This window comes from Pristiophorus japonicus, chromosome X (genome assembly GCF_044704955.1).
Source record: "Pristiophorus japonicus isolate sPriJap1 chromosome X, sPriJap1.hap1, whole genome shotgun sequence".
NCBI classification, from domain to species: domain Eukaryota; kingdom Metazoa; phylum Chordata; class Chondrichthyes; family Pristiophoridae; genus Pristiophorus; species Pristiophorus japonicus.
Genome location: NC_092010.1, coordinates 14,842,645 through 14,868,707, shown reverse-complemented (window position 1 = coordinate 14,868,707; position 26,063 = coordinate 14,842,645). Strand labels below are relative to the sequence as shown.

Genomic DNA, 26,063 nt, shown 5'->3' with positions numbered 1-26,063 from the left:
ATGCCTGGTTTAAGCGCATGCGCTTCGCGTGCCTAAACCCGGAACTTGCGGGGCCTCTTCGGGCGCGTGCGTACAACGAAGAGGCCGCAATTTACGGCCCATTAAGAGTGGTGACCAACAGTTTGGAGAGAGTTGAATTTCAAAGAGGGGCTTAAGGGAAGAGAGGAAGGTGGAGATATGGCGAGGTTTACAGAAGGTATTCCAGAGTGAGGGGCCTCAGCAACTGAATTTGGGTGGGTGAAGGGAGGGGAGATGTGCAAAAGGCAAGAGTGGTAGCAACGGAGAGTTCTGGGGGAGAGGAGGGGGACTTATAGGGCTGGAGAGGTTAGAGATAGGAAGGGGTAAGGCCATGAAAGGATTTAAATAGGAGGATGAGACTGGGCACCAATCAGTGAGCACAGAGAAGATGGGTAAAAGGGACTTTGCATTGGATAGGATACGCATCAGTTGAAGTTTAGAGAGGGTGCAAAGGGCGGGGGGGAAGCTGGTCAGAGCATTGAAATAGTCGAGTCTGGAGGTAACAAATTATGGATGAGAGTTTCAGCAGCAGATGGGTTGAAGCAGGGGTGGAAACGGGCGAAGTTAGAGGGAGAAGTAGGCGGTCTTTGTAATGGAGAGGATATGGGGCGGAATCAGAATTCAGGGATGGAATCAGTGGCCAGGGAATGGAGTTTGTGGCCGGGGCCAAAGACAATAATAAGAACGTAATAAATACGGCCCCTCGAGCCTGCTCCGCCATTTAACACGATCATGGCTGATCCGATCAGCTCCAATTCCCTGTCTGCTCCCCATAACCCTTTATTCCCTTATCGTTTAAGAAACTGTCTATTTCTGTCTTTAATTTATTCAATGACCCAGCTTCCACAGCTCTCTGAGGCAGCGAATTCCACAGATTTACAACCCTCAGAAGAAATTTCTCCTCATCTCAGTTGTAAATGGGCAGCCCCTTATTCTAAGATCATGCCCCCTAGTTCTAGTCTCCCCCATGGCTTTGGTCTTCCCAATGTTTAACTATCGAAAATTGTAGCTCATCCAGGACTGGGTGTCAGACAAGCAGTCTGACAAAACAGAAACAGAGGAGGTGGTTGAGGTAGAGCTGGATGTAGTCAGCGTACACGTGGAACCTCACCTCACGTCTTCGTATGATGCCACCAAGGGGTAGCATGCAGAGGAGGCACCAAGGATAGATCCGTGGGGGCTCCGTAGCTAACTGTGCAGGACGGGAAGATAAGTCATCGCTCCGGCTAAAATTGAATAGGTGAGTGTAACCAGTCAAGGGTAGTCCCACCGAGCTGGTCAACGGAGGAAGGGTGCTGGAGGAGGATGGTGTGGCTGACCGTGCCAAGGTTGCCAAGAGGTTGAGGAGAGAGAGTGCACTGCAGTCACCATCACTGTCAGAGGATATCACTTGTGACTTTGGTTAGGGCCGTTTCCATGCTGTGGCAGGGACAGAAATCTGATGGGAGAGACTTATATGAACAAAATGGACAGAAAAGGGGCAGCTGGCCCACCAAGGCTGTCGCACGGAGTCATGTTGCAATTAAGCATCATTACCCCCAATGTTCCTCACCCACCAGCAGCCACGTAATCGCCTCAGAGATAGAGAGAAAAATAAACCCTGGGCTAATTCAGGGGGAAAATAATTCTGGGATCATCCTCTGCGACCATCGAAGGCAATCAAAAAGCATTTCCAGGGGGACCACAATGACCATGAGGCACATCTGCCAACACCCCACCTACCTTTTATACACAGTGATATCAGCTTCAGCGAGGAACTCGCTAAGCTTTGTCACTTAGCATGGGTCCCCAGGAAGGGAAGTTGGGTGGGCCAGCAGTTTAGTGGGAACAGGGTCAAGAGAGCAGGAGGCGGGTCTCATGGGACAAGAGGAGCTCGGAGGAGGAATGAGGGGAGATAGGAGAGAAAGAGAAAGGTACAAGTTCAGGGCTAGGGCAGGGGGAGGTTTGGTTTGGTTTGGTGGTGAAGGGAGGGTTGTGGCCGAGGCAGCTGAAGGAATGGTCTCCCATCAGGGTACGGTAGTATCGTGGTTATGTTACTAGACCAGCAATCCAGAGGCCTGGACTAATAATCCCAAAAACTTCAAATCCTACGGTGGTAGTTTGAGAATTTGAATTCAATTTCCTTTAAAAAACGGAATCTGGAAATAAAAAGCTAATACCAGCAAGTGACCATGAAGCTGTCGCATTGTTGTAAAAGCCCAACTGGTTACTAATGTCCTTTAGGAAAGATAACCTATCATCCTTACCCAGTCTGGCCTGTTGTGACTCCAGTTCCACACCAACATGGTTGCCTCTTACCTGCCCTCTGAAGTGACCTAGTAAGCCACACAGTTGGATCAAACCGCTAGAAACCACTGTGGCGACCTAGACATTGAATTTGGACATGACGAAGGCACAGCCAGCACAGTCGACCCTGCAAAGTCCTCCTCACTAACATCTGGGGTCTAGTGCCAAAGTTGGGAGAGAGTAGTCTCAGACTAGTCAAGCAGCAGCCTTACATAAAGAACTTGCATTTATATAGCGCCTTTCACAATCTCAGGACGCGCCAACGCACTTTGCACCCAATGCAGTACTTTTTGAAGTGTAGTCACTGTTGTTATTTAGCAAAATGTGGCAGTTAATTTGCGCACAGCAAGCTCCCATGAACAGCAATGAGATAATGACCAGATGATCGTTTTTTTTTAGTGATGTTGGATGAGGGATAAATATTGGCCAGGACACCGGAGATAACTCCCCTGCTCCTCTTTTGAATAGCGCCATGGGAACTTTTATATCCACCCGAGAGGGAAGACGGGTCCTCGGTTTGATGTCTCATCTGAAAGATGGCACCTCCGTCAGTGCAGCACTCCCTCAGTACAGCACTGGAGTGTCAGCCTGAATTTTGTGCTCAAGTCTCTGCAGTGGAGCTTGAACCCATAACCTTCCGATTTAGAGGAGAGTGCACTATCCACAGTCATACTTGCAGAATCAAACCCATAAGACAATATCCCAGACTCCCCTATCAACATCCTTGGGCATGTCCTGTGCCATTGGCAGGACAGACCCACCATAGTTGGAGCACAGTGGCAGAGTTGGGTGGGAGCATGACAGCATCGATAAGAGTGCCCACCACACAGTCCTTGCTGAAACCAAGGCTTGCCTTCATATTGAGGACACCCTCCATCATGTTTACGATTTTTGCAGCACGACAGCTACAGGAAAAATGCAGGGAACAGCGACAGCCCTTATACATGGCCTTCTTCGACCTTACAAAGGCCTTTGACATTGTCAACCGCGAGGGTCTATGGAGCGTCCTCCTCCGTTTCGGATGCCCCCAAAAGTACGTCACCATCCTCCGCCTGCTCCACGACGACATTTGGTCATGATCCTTACCAACAGATGCATTACAGACTCCATCCACGTCCGGACCGGGGTCAAACAGGGCCACGTCATCGTCCCATCTCTCTTCTCAATCTTCCTCGCTGCCATGCTCCACCTCACAGTCAACAAGCTCCCCGCTGGAGTGGAACTAAACTACAGAACCAGTGGGAACCCGTTCAATCTTCGCCGCCTCCAGGTCAGATCCAAGACCACCCCAAACTCTTGTCGAGCTACAGTACGCGGACAACGCCTGCGTACACACAGAGGCTGAACTCAAGGACATAGTCGACTATGTACTGAGGCATACGCAAGGACGTGGCACTACCACCGTGCTAAATGGGAGAGATTAACAGATCTAGCAGCTCAAAACTGGGCATCCATGAGGCGCTGTGGGCCATCAGCAGCAGCAGAAGTGTATTCCACCACAATCTGTAACCTCATGGCCCGATGTATCCCTCACCACTCCATCACCAGGAAGCCAATCCTGATTCAATGAGGAATGTAGAAGAACATGCCAGGAGCAGCAACCAAATGAGGTGCCAACCTGGGGAAGCTACAACACAGGACAACATGCATGCTAAGCAGCAGAAGCAGCTTGCTATAGACAGAGCTAAGTGATCCCACAACCAACTGATCAGATCAAAGCTCTGCAGTCCTGCCACATCCAGTTGTTAATGGTGGTGGACCATTAAACAACTAACGGGAGGAGGCGGCTCCATGAATATCCCCATCCTCAAATGATGGCGGAGCCCAGCACATGAGTACAAAAGACAAGACTGAATCGTTTGCAACCAGCCAGAAATGCCAAGTGGATGATCCATCTCAGTCTCCTCCTGAGGTCCCCACCATTACAGAAGCCAGTCTTCAGCCAATTCAATTCACTCCACCTGATATCAAGAAACGGCTGAGTGCACTGGATACAGCAAAGGCTATGGGCCCCGACAACATCCCGGCTGTTGTGCTGAAGACTTGTGCTCCAGAACTAGCCACGCCTCTAGCCAAGCTGTTCCAAATATGGAAAACTGCCCAGGTATGTCCTGGTCACAAAAACCAGCACAGATGCGACCCAAACAATTACTGCCCTATCAGTCTACAACAACTTGCATTTATATAGCGCCTTTAACGTAGTAAAATGTCTCAAGGGCAGATTCAGGACTATTCTACTCCCAATATCAGCAAAGTGGTGGAAGGTGTTGTCGACAGTGCTATCAAGCAGCACTTACTCACCAATAACCTGCTCAGTGATGTTCAGTTTGGGTTGTGACAGGACCACTGGGCTCCAGACCTCATTACAGCCTTGGTCCAAACATGGACAAAAGAGCTGAATGTGACTGCCCTTGACATCAAGCCAGCATCTGACCGAGTGTGGCATCAAAGAACCCGAGTAAAATTGAAGTCAATGGGTATCGGGGGGAAAACTCTCCACTGGCTGGAGTCATACCCAGCACAAAGGAAGATGGTTATGGTTGTTGGAGGCCAATCATCACAGCCCCAGGACATCGCTGCAAGAGTTCCTCAGGGATCGTTATACTAGTTGTCGTCAGATACATTCATATCTGCGCCCTCTGAACTTCAGGGAGTGAAGATGGGGGCTATACCAGGAGGAATGACCAGGGTGGGAGAAAGTAAAGGTTACACTGAGGACAAGAGTATCAATGGTGAATATGAGGGATTGGTTAAGCAGATCAGCTGCTGTGAAGTAATGCGCTGAAACAGATGAAATCATGGACATATTCAGTACTCAAAGCTGTTAACCAGTCAATGGTTCAGGAATCGAACCTCAAATAGGCGTTCCGACTTTTTATTAACCTTGGACTTTGAGTGGAATTTTATCCTGTATTATGTAGCGTTTTTGTGCTGCTGAGTTATGGATACATTTAAACTATACTTAAAAATGTAATGAGTTAAACTGGATCTATTACGTACTTTGTGTATTTGATGACATGATAGTATTAATCACATCATCAGTAGATCCTGGATCTATGTTCGAACTCTATCTTTGATGGTAAGAGGAGGTGAACTCATTCACTCTGGTGTTTTACACTCCCTAGGTAGTGAGTTTGGTTTGTTTACCCGTCAACAGAATCTGATCCTAAAGATTGGATACAGGTAATCATTTTAGGCATCTAATATCCCTTCGATGTGGTAAACCTTTGGCCAGTTCGCAAAAGGAACTAGGGTAAAAAGGGGGTTCAAGATCCATTGGATACTCTTTAGTTAATGGACAGATTTAGCTAGCCACAGAATGATTGCAGTGCAGATGTGAAATTACTAATATAAATTGTACTGGATCTGTGGCAATGCCAGAGCCAAATCTGTAGCTGGACAGACATGGTAGAGTGCCAGTACAGACTAATAACACGCTCTAGTTGTGAAACTCATTCGTGAAGAAAAAAATGACACCAGAAATCATTGCGGAGAGAGACACAACAGAATCAGATAATCAATACCTCAGTAAAAGACAGCCTCAATCTTCAGTGCTGAGCTGGTACTGAAAAATGCCTGTACCAAACAGGATTGCGTGTTCAAACAGCCAGAGAATTGTTCAGGCTTTGTAACAGCCATTAGGAAATGCAGCCAGTGTGTTTATTCACTCACCTTGTAAATCTCATAGTTTAACTCCAATCCCTCCTTCTCATCATACATGGTGTATGAGTGAATGAGTACTCCGAATGGCCTGAAGGAGGCGTCCTTTTCCAGTTGCACAATAAACTCATCAAGGTTGATGCAGTAACCAGCTGGGATAAATTCTAACACTTTACTTTCAACATTATCAACCTAGATAGGAACAAATTGTGTACAGTAAACTACAGGGCTTCACGCACACAGGAAGCAGTTTTTCTTTTCCCTCCCTCTAATATTCTTCCCTTGCAGCACACTGGGGTTTTATATTGATCCCAGAGCTCAAAATGTAGAAACTATTTTATGTCCATCTCTGTATAAAATCCTCCTTGGCGACGTGGCCATGTACCAGCCCATTGAAATCAATGGGTAACACAAACAGCAACATCTGGTAATTCCCAGTCTGTTACAACAAACAGCTGAAAGACAAACAGTTTCCTCCTCCTCCTCCTCACCAGGAGGGGCCCTGCAGGGTTTATTAGTGATCTAAACAAACTCCTCAGAGTACCGTAAGCACGATTACCAAACAGTACTATTGGTTCAGTTAAACTAATTTAATCAATGACCTGGCTCTTCGAAAATGTTTCGATCTGCACCTCATTCTTCAGGAAAAAAAAAAGAATTTGTAAATGGATGAAATATCTGCCAGATGTTTGACTCAAATTCACAACTGCAGGAACAGAAGATCGACCGACAGCCCAAGCACTCCAAGCATGCATGGTCCTATTTCAGCTCTCTCTTGGTGTCAAAGTAGTGATGGCACGCTTTACAAATCTCTGCCCTCCCCCTTGAAAGTGCCAACTCTCGCTGCAGTGGAGTTCCACAGGCATCAGCAGCCTTCCACCGCAGCTCGATTGGCTGCTCCTTATGAGTGAGCCCAGGCCGAGGGCCAATGGGGCGTGCAACCAGGGAGGGGCGAGAAGAGGAGAAAGGAATATCACAATCAAAAGCTGATCTTCACCCCACATCCACAAGTACACTTTCTGGCAGTGATCAGGAGCGGGCACTCTGGCAAATCTCCCCCTCCCTAACTCAGGGGCACTGAGGCAACTGAAGCCCCTACTACCACCACAGTAACACACACCAGATTCAACTCATGAAATAATGCATTACAGAACCTTGCTTGTATGAACAGACTGCAGTACCATTATGCGGTGCATAAGCTGAGCACTGCTTAGATTAGTAAGACCTAGTGAAGACAAGCAACATTTCAATAGCCTACCTCTACGTTGTCATATTTTTCTATAACTTTGCTGGAGTATTTGATATTGAAGAATGTAGTGAGGCTGCAGGTACTGTAGTACAATTGGATTTCAAGGTCCTTGTAGCCAAATACTGATTCTCTGCAGGCAAAGCAGAAATAACCACATGTTGATAGCGAATCTGCAGAAGTTAGATTTCTTTTCCCTTTACTTTAATCCAGGCCCATTTATAAATCTCAATGAGCATATTTACTAGACGATGTTTAGTTACATAGTGGTCATGTCCAGTGCCTGATTTATATTGGAGCTGCCTCAGCGGAAGCATTGCTATTGTGTCTGAGCTCTCAGCCCACCCATACAGCTCAGCAATGTACCTTTGCTACTACTGGTCTGCAAAGAAAAAGACTTGCATTTATATAGCGCCTTTCACAATCTCAGGACATCCCAAAGCACTTTATAGCCAATGAAGTACTTTTGGTGTGTAGTCACTGTTGTAATGTAGGAAACGCAGCAGCCAATTTGCGCACAGCAAGCTCCCATAAACTGCAATGTGATGATTGAAAAGATTGAAAAGTTGCGCTTGCGACTTTGCAGAAAATGCCTGCGCAAATGCTGCTAAACCCGTCTCAGTATAAATGGAAAGTGAGTTGCACTGTAGAAGCACCTGCACTGGAAGAGGGTCCATTAACGGTGAGGGTTACTGATGATCTCTTCAAATGATGCAACACCACAGTGGTTTACTCAACAGCTCAGGAAACTCAGCGATAATAAGAGTGTCGGAACACAGCTGTCAACACTTAAATGGTGCCAAATTATGGAACTGCTATGAAACTTAAAAATTGAAAGATTGCGTGTCACAAACCATCTATATCTAATGTATATTAAATTCAGTAAATACAGTGAACATTCCATTAAAAACTCATATGCCATTCTCCTTGAATAGGATCCCCCATTGTAAAAGTGGCCACATTTACCTGCAATGTCAGATACACCTGTAGGTAGCACGGAGATAAAAGTTTCACACAGCATTGCATAATGCCTTGCATCACACAATACCAGCTATTTTGCAGGGTTAGGGTGCTGAACTATACAGTCAAAAATGGTAGAATACAAATCAATGGAAGTCATGATCAAACTAGTACGTTGGTCAAACCACACCTTCAGTACTGGTCATAGAGACAAAGCGCTGGAAGTAAATGTAGAGAAAAGTCATGAGGCCAATCCAGGGTGTCAGATGGACTGAGTTATGAGGTAAAACTGGAGGGAAACAAGATGGGACCTCGGAGGTTTATACTGTCAGCTTGACTTGAGTTGGTAGCACTCATCAGGTTATGGGTTTGAGCCTCATGCCAGGACTGGAGCCCATAAGCTGTTCTGACACCCCAATGCAGTACTGAAGGAATGCTGCACTGTTGGACGTTTTGCAGACGTTAAATTGAGGAGCCCAATTCGCTTGCTCAGATAGATGGTAGAGATCCCATGTCATGATTTGACCAAGAACAAGGCGTTCACCTGGCCAACATTACACCCTCAATCAGCACAAACAACTGCGTGTGCAGTCCTGGGCACCCCATTGTTGAAAAGCTAGAAAGAGACATGGAAAAGGGACAGTAACGATTCACTAGAATTATACCAGGAGTAAAAGGCTGTAGTTGGAGAGAAAGGTTCAAAAAAAATTGGTGAATTGGTAACAAGGGATTATCACTGGAAGACTGAAGTGAGAAGAAATGTTTTCACACAGGGCGGTTATAGAACAGGAAATGTCTTGCCACAAGAGGCTACGGAGGCAGAGACTGGAGCATCATTTAAATGGGAGTTGGATATAAGAATATAAAAGGATAGAAGAGATTTCCAGTCGACCAGCCTGGCAGCTGATCAAGAGTTCCCATGATTTTTCCAAAAAGATCCTAGAACATCGGGATGCAGACAGACTCCGAAAAACAAAAACAAGAGTAAAGAAATCAAGTGGATCAGACTCCATTGGGAGCCAAGAGTATTATAAACAAAGATAATATGGTGCAGTGGGACAGCACCACACTCCTGGGCCCTCGCACGTTCGGGACCAGAAGAGGCGAGGGCCCAGGGGCAGCACGGCCCAGCCCACACTGTGATATGTGTGCGCACTAGGTCCGTGCAGCAGAGCTGGTCTCCAGTCGTCCTGGTTAATCCTTGCCACTGGACCAAGACCGAGCTCTGTCAAGCCCGTGTGGTGGCTGGTGTGCAACGGTCACCCCACGTTAAAAAAATCCACGCACAGGCATCTTCCACCCTTCAAAATTTAGTTCGGGATCTGGAATATTAGGTCTTTCATTGAAACACCTGTGAACCCATCCCCTTTTGGCGTGGAAGCAAGTCATCCTCGCTTTGAGGGACTGTCTATGATGATGCCTAGGCCCTCAGAAGGGTAGAGAAAGTTCCATCTGAGACCAGATAACTTAGATCGGCAGCATAAAATTATAAAAGGGACCTAGAGCCGGAGATTGTTTGGGTGAGGCTCGGCAAATCCAGGAAAAATAATGATTTTGGTATTAAGGAGATGGATGTCGTAGACAGGCTGAAAGGCTCAAAACAAATAAATCCCCATGGACAGATGATATTTATTCCAGAGTGCTGAGACTGGGGAGGAGATTTGTGAGACACTGATAAGAGGGAGTCAATGGATATTAGGAGGCTCCATTAGATTGGAAACAGGCTAGCATGGTGCCCAGATTCAAAAAGGGGGCAAAACAAACAGGCAACTACAGACCCATTAGTCTCACTTCCATGTCAGGGGTCTGAGCTATGGGGACAGATTGGAGAAATTTGGGAAATTCACCTCGGAAAGATGGTGACTGGGATGACTATGGAGGGATACAAGATAGTTAAAGGAATGAAAAAGGGAATATTACTTCAAATTAAATGGAGTAGGACAAGGCATCACAGGGACAAACTGGTACAAGGTAAATTTAGGACTGATATCAGGAGATTCTTCACAGATTGAGCAACACATGGAATGGCCTCCTGGATAGAGCAGGGGAGGCAAAAAATCTGCAATCATTTAAGAACCAATCGGATGATGCAATGGGAAAGGACTGTTGGAGCTTTCTGAGTAGATGAATTAAGATGGGCCAAATGGCTTTCCTCATCTGTAAATGTCTTGTGATAAAGTGAAAGGGCAAGGAAATGGGATGTGCTGTAATTCTACAGGCAGGAAAATCTAACAATGATAAAAAGGTGGTGGAATATCACAAGGAGAGGGGCAACAAGCATTTTAGCAGAATGAAGTCGGGGGGGGGGGGGGGCGTGAGGTGAAAAAATAAAGTAAAATAACGTATGAGGGGGATTGACAGGACAGATGCCAAGAGATTGATTCCTCAAAATGGAGAGTCTAGAACCAGGGGTCACAGTCTCAGGATAAGGGGTCAGCCTCTTAAGACTGAGATGAGGAGCAATTTCTTCAGAGGGTGGTGAATCTTTGGAATTCTCTACCCCAGAGGGCTGTGGATGCTGAGTTGTTCAGTATATTCAAGACGGAGATCGATAAAGGTTTGGACACTAGGGGAATCTAGGGATATGGGGATCGGGCAGGGAAGCGGAGTTGAGGTTGACAATCAGCCACGATCCCATTGAATGGCGGAGCAGGCTCGAGGGGCCATGTGGCCGACTCCTGCTCCTAATTCTTCTATTCTTGTGTATAGGGTTTGCTGGGAATGGCAAGCTAGCATAACTGCATGCTAAATGAGAGCAACACTGCTCACTTGAAAAAGCAGTGAGACACATGGAAGCCTCTCAAATGATTAAAGTAGGCTTTATGAGCAGGTGCTGTTTTAGCCAAAGCCGAATATAATTGTGGGGAATCCTTGGCATTTTGAGCACTGAACACATTTCCTTCCTCATTTGCCGTGGTTTTGTTGTGCTACTTGTCCAGACATTCTGAATTTCAGCGAGCAAACCACCTTGTTGGTTGATGAAAAAACTACAAATGTACCAGATTAGTTTGCTCCCAGCTTTGAGGAGAGTCGGTTTACAGATCGTCCAGCGTTAATTGCACCGCTCGAAACCATTCACTAATCAAATCAGTGGTTAGATACACGAGGGTGAGAGAGAGAGAAAATGAGTTAATGCAAGACTTGCATTTATATAGCGCCTTTCATGACCTCAGGACGTCCTAAAGCGCTTCACAGCCAATGAAATACTTTTGAAGTGCAGTTAATGTTGTAATTTGCGCACAGCATGGTCCCATTAAAAAGTAACGAGATAAATGACCAGATAATCTATTTTAGGTATTGGTTGAAGGATAAATATTGGCCGGGACACCGGGGAGAACTCCCCTGCTCTTCTTCAAAATAGTGCCATGGAATCTTTTACGTAATCCTGAGAGGGCAGACGGGCCCTCGGTTTAATGTTGCATCTGAAAGACAGCACAGCACTCCCTCCCTCAGTATTGCACTGGAGTGTCAGCCTAGATTTTAGTGCTCAAGTCTCTGGAATGGGACTTGAACCCACAGCCTCTGACTCGGGAGGTGAGAGTGCTACCCACTATGCTAAACCTGCCAAACTAGAACCACGAAAGAACACAAAGCAATCATAAACAGCCAATTGTAGAACACAGAATGAAAACAGAAACCAAATAAAAACACTGAAATCTTGCAACAGGTTGTATATTAGACATAGAAACCCTGTTGCCAGGATTCAATGCAACTGAATGAACACAAATCACATACTCATCTCCAAACACTTGGTGACTGTATAATGGATTGAAGCTCGTGGTCTCATCCTCCAGGTCTTCAGCGAAGCGAACTGTTAATATGAAAAAACACATCATGCTGACTCTCCGCTTTGGAGAAAGAAATGGCCGACACAAATTCATTACTACCCAATGGTTACATTAGCAGTTCAATATGTAGAGAAATCGTATTACATCACAAATGGAATGTACTACCCAGAGGAGGATTTTACATTGGCTCGCTCGTACCAAAAAGCTTCAAACTACTTACCAGCACCACAGCAACATTTTTACCCCATTTCAGTTATCAATTTGCCACGGATAGCACTGCTGGAAGCTAGTAGCATTAACCCCTTCTCCCCTGCTGCCTCAAGCATGCAAAGGGAGCAGTGTGCAAGTTACAACTTGAAGCACTTACCTAACTTCAGCCGAATAGCCTTGTTGGTGTCACACTTATATTCTGCTAACTTCTTTTCCAGGTTCAAAAGATCTATGAAAAATAAATCAGACATTAAAAAAATTAGCAATGAAACATCTGATCTAGATAATCAGTGTCATTTGATAAAGTGCAAGCAGTCCCGATCAAAACTACATTTTATACATGCACACACACACCAAACCACCTTCTGTCAGAGGTTATGCTCAGTGGCATTACCGGGGCACTGACATCAGCATCAGGGGCGGCCCTAGTGTCTGGGAGCACGAGGGTGGGGTCCCATTGTCGAGTGGTACACCGGGATGGGCTCCCAGGGACTGGGAGGAGGTTCTGAGGGGTCCAGGTCCTGGAACCTAGTGGCATTGGGGGAAGAAGTTCTCACGATTTAGAAGCATGGGGGGCGATTGTAGGACTAGGAACGCACTGGGAGTGTGGTCTCAGGGATTGTGAGCACAGAGAGGATTGCAGGATCTAGGAGTGGGGAGGGAGAAGGTAGGAAGTCTGAGGAGATCCGGAGTGTCCAGCAAGACTCAGGAGGTAGTTTGGGGCACTGGGGGTTGCTGGGATCTGGGAGTATCCTGGGGGCAGGGTAGGGGCAAGAGGGAGAGCAGGGTCTAACACCCTTGGTGGGGAAAGAAAGACTTGGATTTATATAGCGCCTTACACAACCACTGGACGTCTCAAAGCACTTTACAGCCAATGAAGTGCTTTTGGAGTGTAGTCACTGTTGCAATGTGGGAAATGCAGCAGGCAACTTATGCACAGCAAGCTCCCACATACAGCAATGTGATAATGACCAGATCATGTTTTTGTTATGTTGATTGAGGGATAAACATTGGCCCAGGACACCGGGGATAACTCCCCTGCTCTTCTTCGAAATAGTGCCATGTGATCTTTTACGTCCACCTGAGAAAGCGGATGGAGCCTCGGTTTAACGTCTCATCCGAAAGACGGCGCCTCCGACAGTGCGGCGCTCCCTCAGCACTGCACTGGAGTGTCAACCTCGAGTTATGTGCTCAAGTTCCTGGAGTGGGACTTGAACCCAGAAAGAATGGGACACAAACTGCCAATGGCACGTTTTGAAACAACAGGCCCCCACGCTCCATGTACCCCCACCCCTTTCCCAACCGCAGCTGTTTTCCATTTTTATGGTCCCGATTTCAAGAAAGCACAAAATGTTCTGCTCATTACAATGAATTGATTAATAATCACAGACTGGAGGTGGGTGCTATTTGAACACACAGTCCCAGCATGCACCAGGAATGAGCTTGCTGAATTAGTGCTCAATTAACACATTTCTATCAACAATTACTCCACAAAATGCAGGCAGCTGGAGGAGCCACTCAGGTTCGCCATCCGTCTGCTGCCATCTCCCTGCAGCACTACTCACAGCTCAGGAAGGTGTTTCATTATTAGTTAAGAGTGGGTGGAGTCAAGACCATGCAGTCTGCACTGTAGTTATAAGTGAACTCCAAATGCATGCTTACAAATGCCTCGGATCTAGCCAGAACTATTAGCCCAACGAATATTCAGCCCTTCACGGAATTATTTTTTTTTGCTCAGGTGTCACTTGGTTGATGACATTCAGCGGAGAAAACAAGGACGCGTGAGTCAGGTCAGGTACTCAAGGACTCCAGCCCAAACATTTCCACAGTGAGCAAAGCACATCGCCACCAAGCGGCTCACTATAAACAGCGGGTCTGTAAAACCAAACCAACCACACTGCATTTCTATAGCCCCTTTCATGTCCTCCGGACGTCCCAAAGCGCTTTACAGCCAATGAAGTGCTTTTGGAGTGTAGTCACTGTTGTAATGTTGGAAACGCAGCAGCCAATTTGCGCACAGCAAGCTCCCATAAACTTAACAGATACATAGCCAGGTATTTTTTTTGTGTGATTGGGGGATTGTTGTTGACCAGGACACCGGGGGAAGAACTCCTTTGCTCTTCAAAACAATGCCATGGGATCTTTTACATCCACCCGAGGGGGCAGACCCTCTGTTTAATATCGGAGAAAAATCCTACGTCAGGAGAGAATCACCAGACGTGGACTCAATTAATATTGATACCGTCATCATCGGACGTTTGAATACAGGAGACAGGACAAACCATTTTGAAACACTACATCTGTTATACCTTCCCCCATGCAATGATTAAAAACCCCATCGGAATCACAAAACCACCAACGATGCTGTGCAACTCCCCTTTAAAAGCCTGCCTCGAGTGTGCAGTTCCACTCTGCCCAATGGGCGTTATCGAGGAGCACGTTTATGAAACGTTTCTGCCGACTCAAGATACCACAGGTCTGCACTGCTCCCCGCTCAACCCGCGGCATATTGCTGGCATCTTCCATTTCTGTCCCCCAACTACAGCCCTGGTTCACCCAATCCAGTCATCTCAGGCAAACGTTGCCCTTCAGCAGTGGGCCTGAGCTGAGCCAGTGCTACTTCGCTTCCTCCCTCCTCCTTCCCTTGATTCCCTTAGTATCCAGAAATCTAATCGATCTCAGCCCTCTGGGGTAGAGAATTCCAGAGATTCACGACCCTCTGAGTGAAGAGGTTTCTCCTCATCTCAGTCCTAAATGGCCGACCCCTTATTCTGAGACTGTGACCCCTGGTTCTAGACTCCCCAGCCCGGGGAAACATCCTCCCTGCATCTACCCTGTCAAACCTTGTAAGAATGCTGTATGTTTCAATGCGATCACCTCTAATTCTTCTAAACTCGAGAATATAGGCCCAGTCTACTCAATCTCTCCTCATAGGACAATCCCCCTATCCCAGGAATATAAATTAAAATAAGGACAGAATGCCCGACTTCAAGATGGGGACTAAGTTACATCTGCACACCCAAGTCCAAGTCTCCTGCCCCTCTAACCCTGAAGACTACACGTGGTGTCGACTCCCCATATGTAAATGCCACAGGAGATCGACTGGTAATAAACGACTCTTGCATTTACCTTCTACCTTATCAAAGCACTTCATAATGAATTACCGTTGAAGTGCTGTGGCTGTTATGTAGACAGAGTTAAATCAAATTTGTGCAATTCAGAATTCTGGAAAGGACTTCAGTATATCTTCCAACTAGAAAAACTAATGTAGCATAAGAACTGTTGGAACCGAGAGGGGTAAAGGGCAAGGGATATCTTAGTATATGTACTAGATGTATGGAGAGCCAACCTGGACATCTGGATAGACGTTACTGACCCATTTGAAAGATGTTTGTAGATTGGCAACTTGTTCTCAATATTTAAACTTAAAGGACCCCCTTGATCAAGGATGAACTTGAGACTCCAAGTTGCTTTCCCCACCTGACGTGACTGCAGTGAGGCTGAACAGACGAGGTTTTGTGTTTCTGATGTGACACGGCATTTTGATTTCATAGAAATAGAGGTTACAACACAGAAACAGGCCAGTCGGCCCAACTAGTCTGTGTCAGCGTTGAGCCTTCACGCGAGTAAATATTCCTAATCACATTTGCTCACCTGTTCCCATAGCCTTTCATCCACCTGTCCAATCTAATCTTGAATGTTGACATCATTTCTGCCTTAGCCACGAACCCTGGGAGTGAATTCCACACCCCTACAGCTCTCTGTGTGAAGACGTTTCTCCCTCCTCTGTTCTAAATCTTATATCTAGGACCTCTTGTTCTCAACCCCTCAACTACTGGAAACACTCTGTTTCTATCCATCAGGTCATAATTTTAAACACTTCTATTATATCACCCCATCATTTCCATTGTTCTAACAAAAAAACTACATATTTCAAGTTTTTCTTCATATTTGCATTTCCACATACCAGGAGTATGCGAGTGAATCTGCACTATACTCTTTCTGAAGCCTCAATATTGCTCCTCCAGTGTGGAGCCCGATACTACACACACTACTCGAACTGAGGTCGAGCTAAGGTTTTATACAGGCTTATCATTACCTCTTGGTTTTTATATTCTATACTTTGTGATAAAACCTAGTATTCCATGAGCTTTAAAAAGAAATCAGCTTAATCAAGCAGAGGTTCTGTCTTTAATGTCCTGTGAAGCTGTCCCCCCCAAAACCCCACAGAACTGAGCATACTTCCTGCCTTTTTTTGAGCCAAAATGTGTCACCTCACTTACTGATATTGAATTCCATCTAACACTTTTTGCCCATTCCACCATCTTATCAATATACCGTTGCAGTTTTCTAAAGAATGAACTGTACCTCCTATTTTGACACCACTCTCTCTTAGGCCTATATTGAAATCACTGTAGTGTACAGAAGTGGTCCCAGAACTGAACCCTGTGGAACACCACAGCCCATTTCTAACCACACTGAAAAACTGCCCTTAATTCCTACTCTCCCTTCTCATCAGTTTTAAATCCAATTTGCTGTCCAGCCTCAAGTTCATATACACTACATCCACTGCATTACCCCATCCACCATGCTGGTTACCTCCCGAAAGAATTCAATGAGGTTTGTTAAACCCGATCGTCCCTTTTGAATTCTGTGCTGGTTACTTCTAACTATTTTCTCTTTATCTAGATACCTGGAAATGTCATCCTTAAAAAGACTAAAACTTTCCCTACCACAGATGTTAAACAGGCCGATTAGCCGATTAACTCTTCCCTTTTTTAAAAATGGGTCTTGCATTGGCCACTCTCCAGTTCTACGTCACCCACCCTCACTCAGTACAGCCCTGAAGCATCACCTCAGGCCTCGCTGATTTCCTCTTTCAGGATCCGTGGTGTCCCATCACACCCTGCTGCTTCGTCTTCCTTTGGCCAAAATGTCCCTTTTATCCACCACCACCACCTCGCTCTCAACCACTTCAGGAGTCACTTCCTCTCCAAAGAGAGAGAAAGATCAAAGTAAAGTATAGATTAAATAACTCCGCCATTTTCTGATCATTTACAAATTGCCGATCCTCTCCTCTCAGGGGTCTCGCCTCGCTTTTAACAATTCTCATTTTACTGATGCGCTAATAAAATATATTACTGTTCCTTTTAATGTTTCTCAGTTTTGCTCCTCCTCATACTCCCCTTAGCTTTCCATACACTTAACTTCTTGATTTTTTCCATATTCTCCTTTAGTTTAAAAAAAATGATTTTAGTATCCACTCGGACCTCATCTTTCATTTTAATTTAGTTTCTACCCTCTATTTATCCACAGCATCCTAAAACTAGTAGCTTCCTTCTTTGTTAGTGGAATATACTTAGCCTCTACCTTTGCCATCTTTTTTTTAAAAAAAAGAATATCCCACTGTTGCTCCAGCCCACATCCCCTCAGCGAGCAAGTTCCTCACCTCTCCAGAATCTGCCCGAATCCAATCTAATGGTCTAGGTTTTATAATGACTATTCATTTTTGTTGGATCTTAAGCCCCATCATACTGTGCTCACTATTTGAGGTACTCACCCACATTTAACTCATCGGTTTCATTACTCAGAACCAGATCCAGCAACATCACTGCTCGAGGAAGGAGTCCCAGACACATTGCAGGAATTCAAATCTCTTTGTTATTGTCCCAATCATAAAGTGGATGATTAAAATCTCAAAATAATAATTTTGTTATTCCTACTCAGCTCTTTAATCTGACTGAAGATTTCCTCCTCAATTTCCTTTCCACAATTGGAGGTCTGTAATACACCCCTACTAATGTAACAAATCCCTTTTAATCCTTGAGCTCCAACCAGATATGCCCCCTTCCTTGTCTACATCGATCCTCTCTGCAGCCCTTGTATTCCCAGTAACCAATACTGCCGTCCCAACTCTTTTCTTATCTGTACTGTCCCTCTATATATTACATCCCAATATGTTTATTTTCTCCTCTCCACCAGTTTACAGTCAGGTTTCTGTTAATGCTTTAAGTCTAGTTCTTCCGGTAAATTAATTGCTTCCAATTCCCCCAGTTCAAATTCCTCTATGGCCTCACCCTTCCCCCGCTCTGCACTGCACTACCCTACCCCTCCCCTCCCCTCCCCAGCTCTCCACTCACCCACCCCCCCAGCTCTCCACTCACCCACTCCCCCCCAGCTCTCCACTCACCCACTCCCCCCCAGCTCTCCACTCACCCACTCCCCCCCAGCTCTCCACTCACCCACTCCCCCCCAGCTCTCCACTCACCCACCCCCCCAGCTCTCCACTCACCCGCCCCCCCCCCCAGCTCTCCACTCACCCGCCCCCCCCCCCCAGCTCTCCACTCACCCACTCCCCCCCAGCTCTCCACTCACCCACTCCCCCCCAGCTCTCCACTCACCCCCCCCCAAGCTCTCCACTCACCCCCCCCCCCAAAGCTCTCCATTCACTCCCCCCCAAAGCTCTCCACTCCCCCCCAAAGCTCTCCACTCCCCCCCAAAGCTCTCCACTCACCCCCCCCCCAAACTCTCCACTCACCCACCCCCCCAGCTCTCCACTCACTCCCTCCCCCCCCCCCCCCAGCTCTCCACTCACTCCCTCCCCCCCCCCCCCCAGCTCTCCACTCACTCCCTCCCCCCCCCCCCCAGCTCTCCACTCACTCCCTCCCCCCCCCCCCCAGCTCTCCACTCACTCCCTCCCCCCCCCCAGCTCTCCACTCACTTCCCCCCCCCCCCCCAGCTCTCCACTCACTCCCTCCCCCCCCCCAGCTCTCCACTCACTCCCTCCCCCCCCCCACCCCCAGCTCTCCACTCACTCACCCCCCCCCCTCCCCAACTCTCTCCCCACCACCCCGAGATCTCTGCGCTCCTCCGATTCTGGCCTCCTGCGCATCCCTGATTTTAATTGCCCCCACCATTGGCGTCAGTGCCTTCAGCTAGTCCCCAAACTCTTAATTCCTTCCTTAAACCCCTCTCTCTCCTTCTTGGAGACACTCCTTATAACCTCCTTCTTTGACCAAGCTTTTGGTCACTTGTCCTATTTTGTTTGATAACACTCCAGTAAAGCACTTTGGGACGTTTCACTACATTAAAGGTGCTTTATAAATGCAAGTTGTTGTTGCTTCCTTCAGTCTCCCCAACCCCCCCACCCTTTATAACTAGTCAATTTGGTTTTATTCCTCTGCTCCATATCCCTTTCGCTTAATTGTTATCCGCACAAATGTTACCCTCATCTATTTCTCAGTTCCTGGTTGGTTTTATTTTCTCAGCACCCTCTTTTTCCTGGTTTAAATATCCAGTCACTTCCCCATTTTGCCACTGCATTTGCACTCTGCCTGTTCGGATGTAGCCTGTACTTGCAGAATAGCTCCCATCTGTCCCAGAGCTGGTGCCAATGCCCAAAGTGAAATCCCACTTCCGGACACCACATGTTCAGCCATGCATTGATTTCTCGAACCGTCTTGTTCTTCCCTATTCTGGCACATGACTGGAGGGGCATTCCTGGGATGATCACCTGTGAAGTCTAGCCAGTTACAAGGGCTGATTACTGCAACTGAAAGGTTGCTTTTAACTTTTGTTATTTGACTATATAAATAATATAAAATTGAAGTATATTGTAATAAAAACAAGGACAGCGCAACGAAATTAAAATAAGGACCTTATAAGGCCATGGTCCAAATATCTCCATTTGGACCATGAGTACACACCACAGTGTCAGCTGTGGCTCAGTGGGCAGCACACTGGCCTCTGAGTCAGAAGGTTGTGGGTTCAAGTCCCACTCCAGGGACTTGAGCACATAAATCTAGACTGACACTCCCAGAGCAGTGCTGAGGGAGCGCTGCACTGTCGGAGGTGCCATCTTTCAGATGAGACGTTAAACCGAGGCCCCGTCTGCCCTCTCGGGTGGATGTAAAAGATCCCATGGCACTATTTCGAAGAAGAGCAGGGGAATGTCTTGGCCAATATTTATCCCCCAATTAACATAACAAAAATAGATTATCTGGTTATCACATTGCTGTTTGTGGGAGCTTGCTGTGCGCAAGTTGGCTGCCGCGGTTCCCACACTACAACAGTGACTACACTCTAAAGGTACTTCAATGGCTGTAAAGCACTTTGAGACGTCCGGTGGTCATGAAAGGCGCAGTATAAATGCAAGTCTTGCTTTCTTTATGAGACATGGGCTGGTTATATTCCAATCTTGCATACAGCGTGCTCTGTCCTGTCACACATTTCCTACAATGTTTCGGTGACTCATTAAGTGAAGTAGAATAACTTTAACCTAGGCCTATTGTACCATGCCTAATTGGGTCATTCCCCCCAACCTGACTGGTTCCCAATTCTGACTTCCATTGTCAAGAGCTGCAGGTGACCATGGAGACATCAAAACAAACCAGAAACAACGCATCAGCCAAATACAGGAAAGGTTGAACTTTCAAACAAGGATCCTTCCATAGGATCATTTACACTTTGCACCTATTGCACTCAGCTTACAACGACATAGAAATCAATGTTGAAGGAGCTTTGGTGGGGGGGGGGGGGGGGGCAAATAGAGAGAAAGGCAAGAAAAAAGTCTCATGCAACTCAGACACACGCACACAGTTCTGTTACTGTACCAACATATCACATTGTGAAATTGAATTAAACAAATCGGTCATTTGTGGACCAGTGCCAGAAAAATAACCATAACTGTGCGATTATTGTACGTATAAAAACAAATGTTTCACTAACCCACATCCCAAGAATAAATGGGAGAAAGAGAGGCATGGACAGAGAGAAATGCAGAGACACACTCAGCATTCTTTCATAGATCCAACAGTTTACATGCAATAACATTTGTGAATTGCAAGAAAAATGGAAGCTAGAATTAAAATATATTCAAAGTTAGAATCAATCTCATGTGGCGTAGCAGTTAAGACCAAACGTTGCCTTCACATGGACAGAGGTTAACGGTCAGGAGATAATTGGCCCAGAGCATGCAGATGTTAATTCAGTCTCCATTTTAAAGTCAGATATTTGATACATATGGTTATATTCCCATTATATATTCCTATATCCATATTTATGATGGAAGCTGTTTAGGTAAGCATTGTGCTGTAATGACACCCTCCTGCCAGTGACAGCAGCATAGCACCAGAGGGAGGGGGGAGGATTGAGGAGCAGGAGGGCGTCATGAAAGCGTGACAAGTTTACAGGGGCACAAACTTACACAAGTATGGACACAGAAATTTATACAATGGAAAAATGTTGACAGGAAGTGCAGACAAGATTTTTAAAAATGTTATATAAATCGGTTATATAAAAGGCATATATACCTTGCTCACTACACCAGCATGACCGAGTTGGTAACACTCTTACCAGAGAAAAACATACACAGATGTTGGGGATCACACTGGATGAATATAATGGACTGCTGCGAAAAGGGTTCGTCAGAGCAGCAGCAGAGATCTCTGCAGCTAAGCTGGAGTGATTTAATAGATTTGTAAACAAAATACTGCCAATGATTTGTTATGGGTTAGTGTCAATTCTCAGCTTTTGGCCGTTAAGCATAATATTATCGGCAAACCACGGTTTCTTAAAACAGCTAAGTAATGCTGCGACTGTGTGTGAAGGGGAAATCACTCGAACAGATGATCATCTTACGCAATAGAGAGATAAGGATGGTCAGGTGTGCAGGTAAATCTGTGTTGACTTGACACAGCAGTGCACAGTGTTAAATCAAGGTGAAGCTAGCGTAGCAAGGTGGAAAGGAAGACAAGACTAGCCGGTGCCAAAGAGAGACATAATTAGGGATCATGCTCAGGTGCTGCTAGGTTCCCAGTGATGTCCCAAAGAGTGTGGGAACAAAAGGGGAATACAGCTGGCGAGACATGCCGAGACTCATGTAACACAGGTGAGTAAAAGTAGAGGGTCTACTCTACACCAAGGCTGGCAGCTACGGTGAATCGTCCACAGAAAGAAAGCAACATCATTTGGCTCTGCTCCCAGCATAAAGATAAGCTATGGATCCTGTCAGTTAACAGTTGCCTCATAGCCATGTGCTCATGCTGTTGTGGTCAATGTTGCATGCTTTGCTGCAATATTTGGATCTACTCCTAAATAACAATTAGATTGATGTGTGTGTATGTGTGCCCAATGTGAGGCCTGAAGCCACATTATATTTGGCCAACACAGGTGACAGGCTGGGCAAGTCAAATGTCAGGCTGGGCTGGGGGGATTTCTACCAGGACAAGCTTGGTGGCTGAGTAGCCTTTTCCATCCTGGACTTTGTATGTGCTGCAATTGTAAATTAATCACACTGGCAAAATAATCACATTAACAGTTATTAGTCCACTAATAACCATTAATAACCAATAGTCAGCGTCATGCGTGGTAGCACTCTTGTCTGAGTCAGAAGGTTGTGGGTTCAAGTTCCATTCCAGAGACTTAAGCACAAAAATCTAGGCTGACACTCCAGCGCCGCACTGTCGGAGGTGCAGTCTTTCAGACAAGACGTTAAACCGAGGCCCCGTCTGCTCTCAGGTGGACATAAAAGATCCCATGGCACTATTTTGAAGCAGAGCAGGGGAGTTATTCCCAGTGTCCTGGCCAATATGTATCCCTCAATCAATATCGCTAAAACAGTTTACCTGGTCATTATCACATTGCTGCATGCAGTCCTGTGCTGTAGCTTCCCCAGGTTGGCACCTCATTTAGGTGCTGCTCCTGGCATGTTCTTCTACATTCCTCATTGAACCAGGATTGGTCCCCTGGCTTCCTGGTGATGGACATACTGGCTGCGAAGCCAGGTTGCTGATTGCAGTGCGGGCAGGCACAGCAGGAGGGGTGAAGGAGCGGCAAGAGTTTGTAGATGGAAGTGACCGGGGCCAGGGGAGGCCAGCCCACACTGCGATATGTGCGCGTACTAGGTCCGTGCAGCAGAGCAGGTCTCCAGTCGTCTTGGTTAACCCTTACCACTGGACCAAGACCTCGCTCTGTCAAGCCCGTGTGGTGGCTGGTGTGCAACGGCCACCTCACGTTAAAAAATCCACACACAGGCATCTTCCACCCTTCAACATGTAGTTCGGGACCTGGAATATTAGGTCCTTCATTGAAACACCTATGAACTCATCCCTTTTTTTGTGGAAGCAAGTCATCCTCGCTTCGAGGGACTGCCTATGATGATGTCCGGGCCATGAGGTTACAGATTGTGGTGGAGTACAATTCTGCTGCTGCTGATGGCCCACAGTGCCTCATGGATGCCCAGTTTTGAGCTGCTAGATCTGTTCTGAATCTCTCCCATTTAGCACGGTGGTAGTGCCACAAACATAATGGAGGGTGTCCTCAATGTGAAGACGAGCCTTGGTTTCAGCGAGGACTGTGTGGTGGGCACTCTTATCGGTGCTGTCATGCTCCCATCCAACTCTGGTGGGTCTGTCCTGCCAATGGGACAGGACATGCCCAAGGATGTTGATAGGAGAGTCTGGTTTTGATTCTGCAAGTATGACTGTGTCACTGTGGCTCAATGGATAGCACACTCTCCTCTAAATCAGGTTGTGGGTTCAAGCCCCACTCCAGGGACTTGAGCACAAAATTCAGGCTGACACTCCAGTGCTGTACTGAGGGAGTGCTGCACTATCGGAGGTGCCATCTTTCAGATGACACGTTAAACCGAGGACCCATTTTACCCCTCAGGTGGATGTAAAAGATCCCATGGCACTATTCAGAAGAGGAGCAGGGGAGTTGTCTCCGGTGTCCTGGGGCCAATATTTATCCCTCAAGCCTACCCCTCCCGTCATCATAGGGAGGGGTAGGCTTGATGCATCAGCTGATCTTTTCCTGCCTGTCAATTCTGTATGTTCTAGATCCCATGGCACTATTCATAGACACCACCACACAGGCAGGAGCCATTTGCCCGATTGGGTTTGTGTCTGAACAAAATCATTAGGAGCAGTAGGGCATACGGCCCCTTGAGCCTGCTCCACCATTCAATACGGTCACAGCTGATCTTGCACCTTAACTCCACTTTCCTGCCCGATCTCCGTATCTTGATTCCCCTAGTCGAAAATCTCTCTCAGCCTTGAATACACAACGATTCAGCATCCACAGCCCTTTGGGGTAGAGAATTCTTCTTGAAGAGCACGAGAGTTATCCCCAGTGTCTTAGACTATGGCCTAGAAATTTTGGTTGGAGTACACTTCTGACCCGCGAAACATTTATTAAATTACCTCCCGATGCCCAGTCTGTGAAGAGTTGTGATGTCAGACCTCGCGGCGGAGGACATCGTAACAGTCCACTGACCCGAGGGACACCAGTGGTTTCGAAGTGTACCTGGGATCACGCGGGCTTGGTCCTCCAATGACTAAGGAGAATTCCATTTCAATCATTTATGAAGGGAATCCCCAAATTATACAATTTACACAATTCTAATAAATAAAAATGGACTGAATTTCAATTGTATTCATAAGTCCCTTCATTGCACCAACCTCAACAAAAAAAACATTGAAAAATATTTGTATAAAACTAATTTAAAGTGTATGCGCATAATTTTGGATTTTGAAATGTTTCAGTTAAGCCTTTTGTATACTGTTATATCACATTGCTGTGTGTGGGAGCTTGCTGTGCGCAAATTGGCTGTTGCATTTCCCACATTATAACAGTGACTACACTCCAAAAGTACTTCATTTGGCCGTGAAGCGTTTGAGATGTCCGGTGGTCGTGAAAGGCGCTATATAAATGCAAGTCTTTCTTTATGTTGATGCAAGCAGGCCCGATGTCTGCTGTTACCTGCCGTAACAGTTGCGTGGGCAATTGCTGATCAGTCACTGGGCAAATAACCCAACTTTGCGCCAACAACACTCACCTTTCAGGCGGTTTGGATGCCATGACAGATCGCAAGTTTCGGATTTCGCGCATGCGGAACGCCCGAACTTGCGGGGCCTATCGGAGGCAATATAACGGCGTACTTTTACAGGACGCTGCCGCAAACAGCGACATTTGAGGGACAATATTTATCCCTCAACCAACATAATGAAAAAATATATATATCTGGTCATTAAAAGTGTGTCGTTTGTAGGATCTTGCTGTGCGATTGCAAAGCTCCTCATGGGCTGCAAAGCGCTTTGGGACGTCCGGAAAGGCGCTATAGAAATGAAAGTTCTTTTTCAAATGGGGAGGTGAACTTTAAACATTGAAATGTGGCAGCACAGGAAGCAAGACAGGACCGAGAGCAAGATCCCCGGCCACACGGTGCACTTCAGAAAGCACTGACGTGTTCTCAAGCCGAAACAGCCCGAGAAACTTGCTGTGACTCGGGCAGGGGAAGCCGGCAGCGCCCCCGGGCTCAACACGCGGCGTCTCCCGGGCCCCCAGCCACCAGACCAGCGGCGGAGCCCGCCAACTCCGCCGCTGTCTCCCCGCCAGCGATCCATGCACCCGTCCGCGGCAGCGGTGTCTCCGCTCCCCCGCACCCCACAACTGAACCGCAGTGACCCGTCTACTCACCCGCCATCTCGGCCGCCCAGCACACACAGGCTGACAGCCGAGCGCACAACCGCCGCTCCCGCTCGATTACTGCGGCCTGCCCGCGCACCACGTGACCGGCGACGGTCAGGCGCGGGAACAATCGATGCAAATCAAGCTCGCTCACTGGGCCCGCCCCTCCCGACTCACTCCGACCCCCTCCCCACTCAGTGAGCCCCTCTCCACTCACTCAGACCCCCCTCCCCACTCAGTGATCCCCTCTCCACTCACTCAGACTCCCTCCCCACTCACTCAGACCCCCCTCCCCACTCAGTGAGCCCCTCTCCACTCACTCAGACCCCCCTCCCCACTCAGTGATCCCCTCTCCACTCACTCAGACTCCCTCCCCACTCACTCAGACCCCCCTCCCCACTCAGTGAGCCCCTCTCCACTCACTC

General features: G+C 47.0%; 1 protein-coding gene across 1 annotated transcript in view; it reads right to left on the bottom strand.

The window, feature by feature from the left end:
* The window catches only part of hat1 (histone acetyltransferase 1), a 42,552-nt gene extending 16,814 nt beyond the window's left edge, over positions 1-25,738 (bottom strand). Inside the window, exons 1-5 of the mRNA XM_070869394.1 lie at positions 25,648-25,738; positions 12,326-12,397; positions 11,906-11,981; positions 7,223-7,343; positions 5,977-6,156 (exon numbers count right to left, since the gene is read on the bottom strand). Coding sequence (XP_070725495.1) covers positions 5,977-6,156; positions 7,223-7,343; positions 11,906-11,981; positions 12,326-12,397; positions 25,648-25,654 — 456 coding nt within the window. The 5' untranslated portion in view covers positions 25,655-25,738. The remainder of the gene's footprint in view (positions 1-5,976; positions 6,157-7,222; positions 7,344-11,905; positions 11,982-12,325; positions 12,398-25,647) is intronic.
* Between the last annotated feature and the right edge of the window lie 325 nt (positions 25,739-26,063).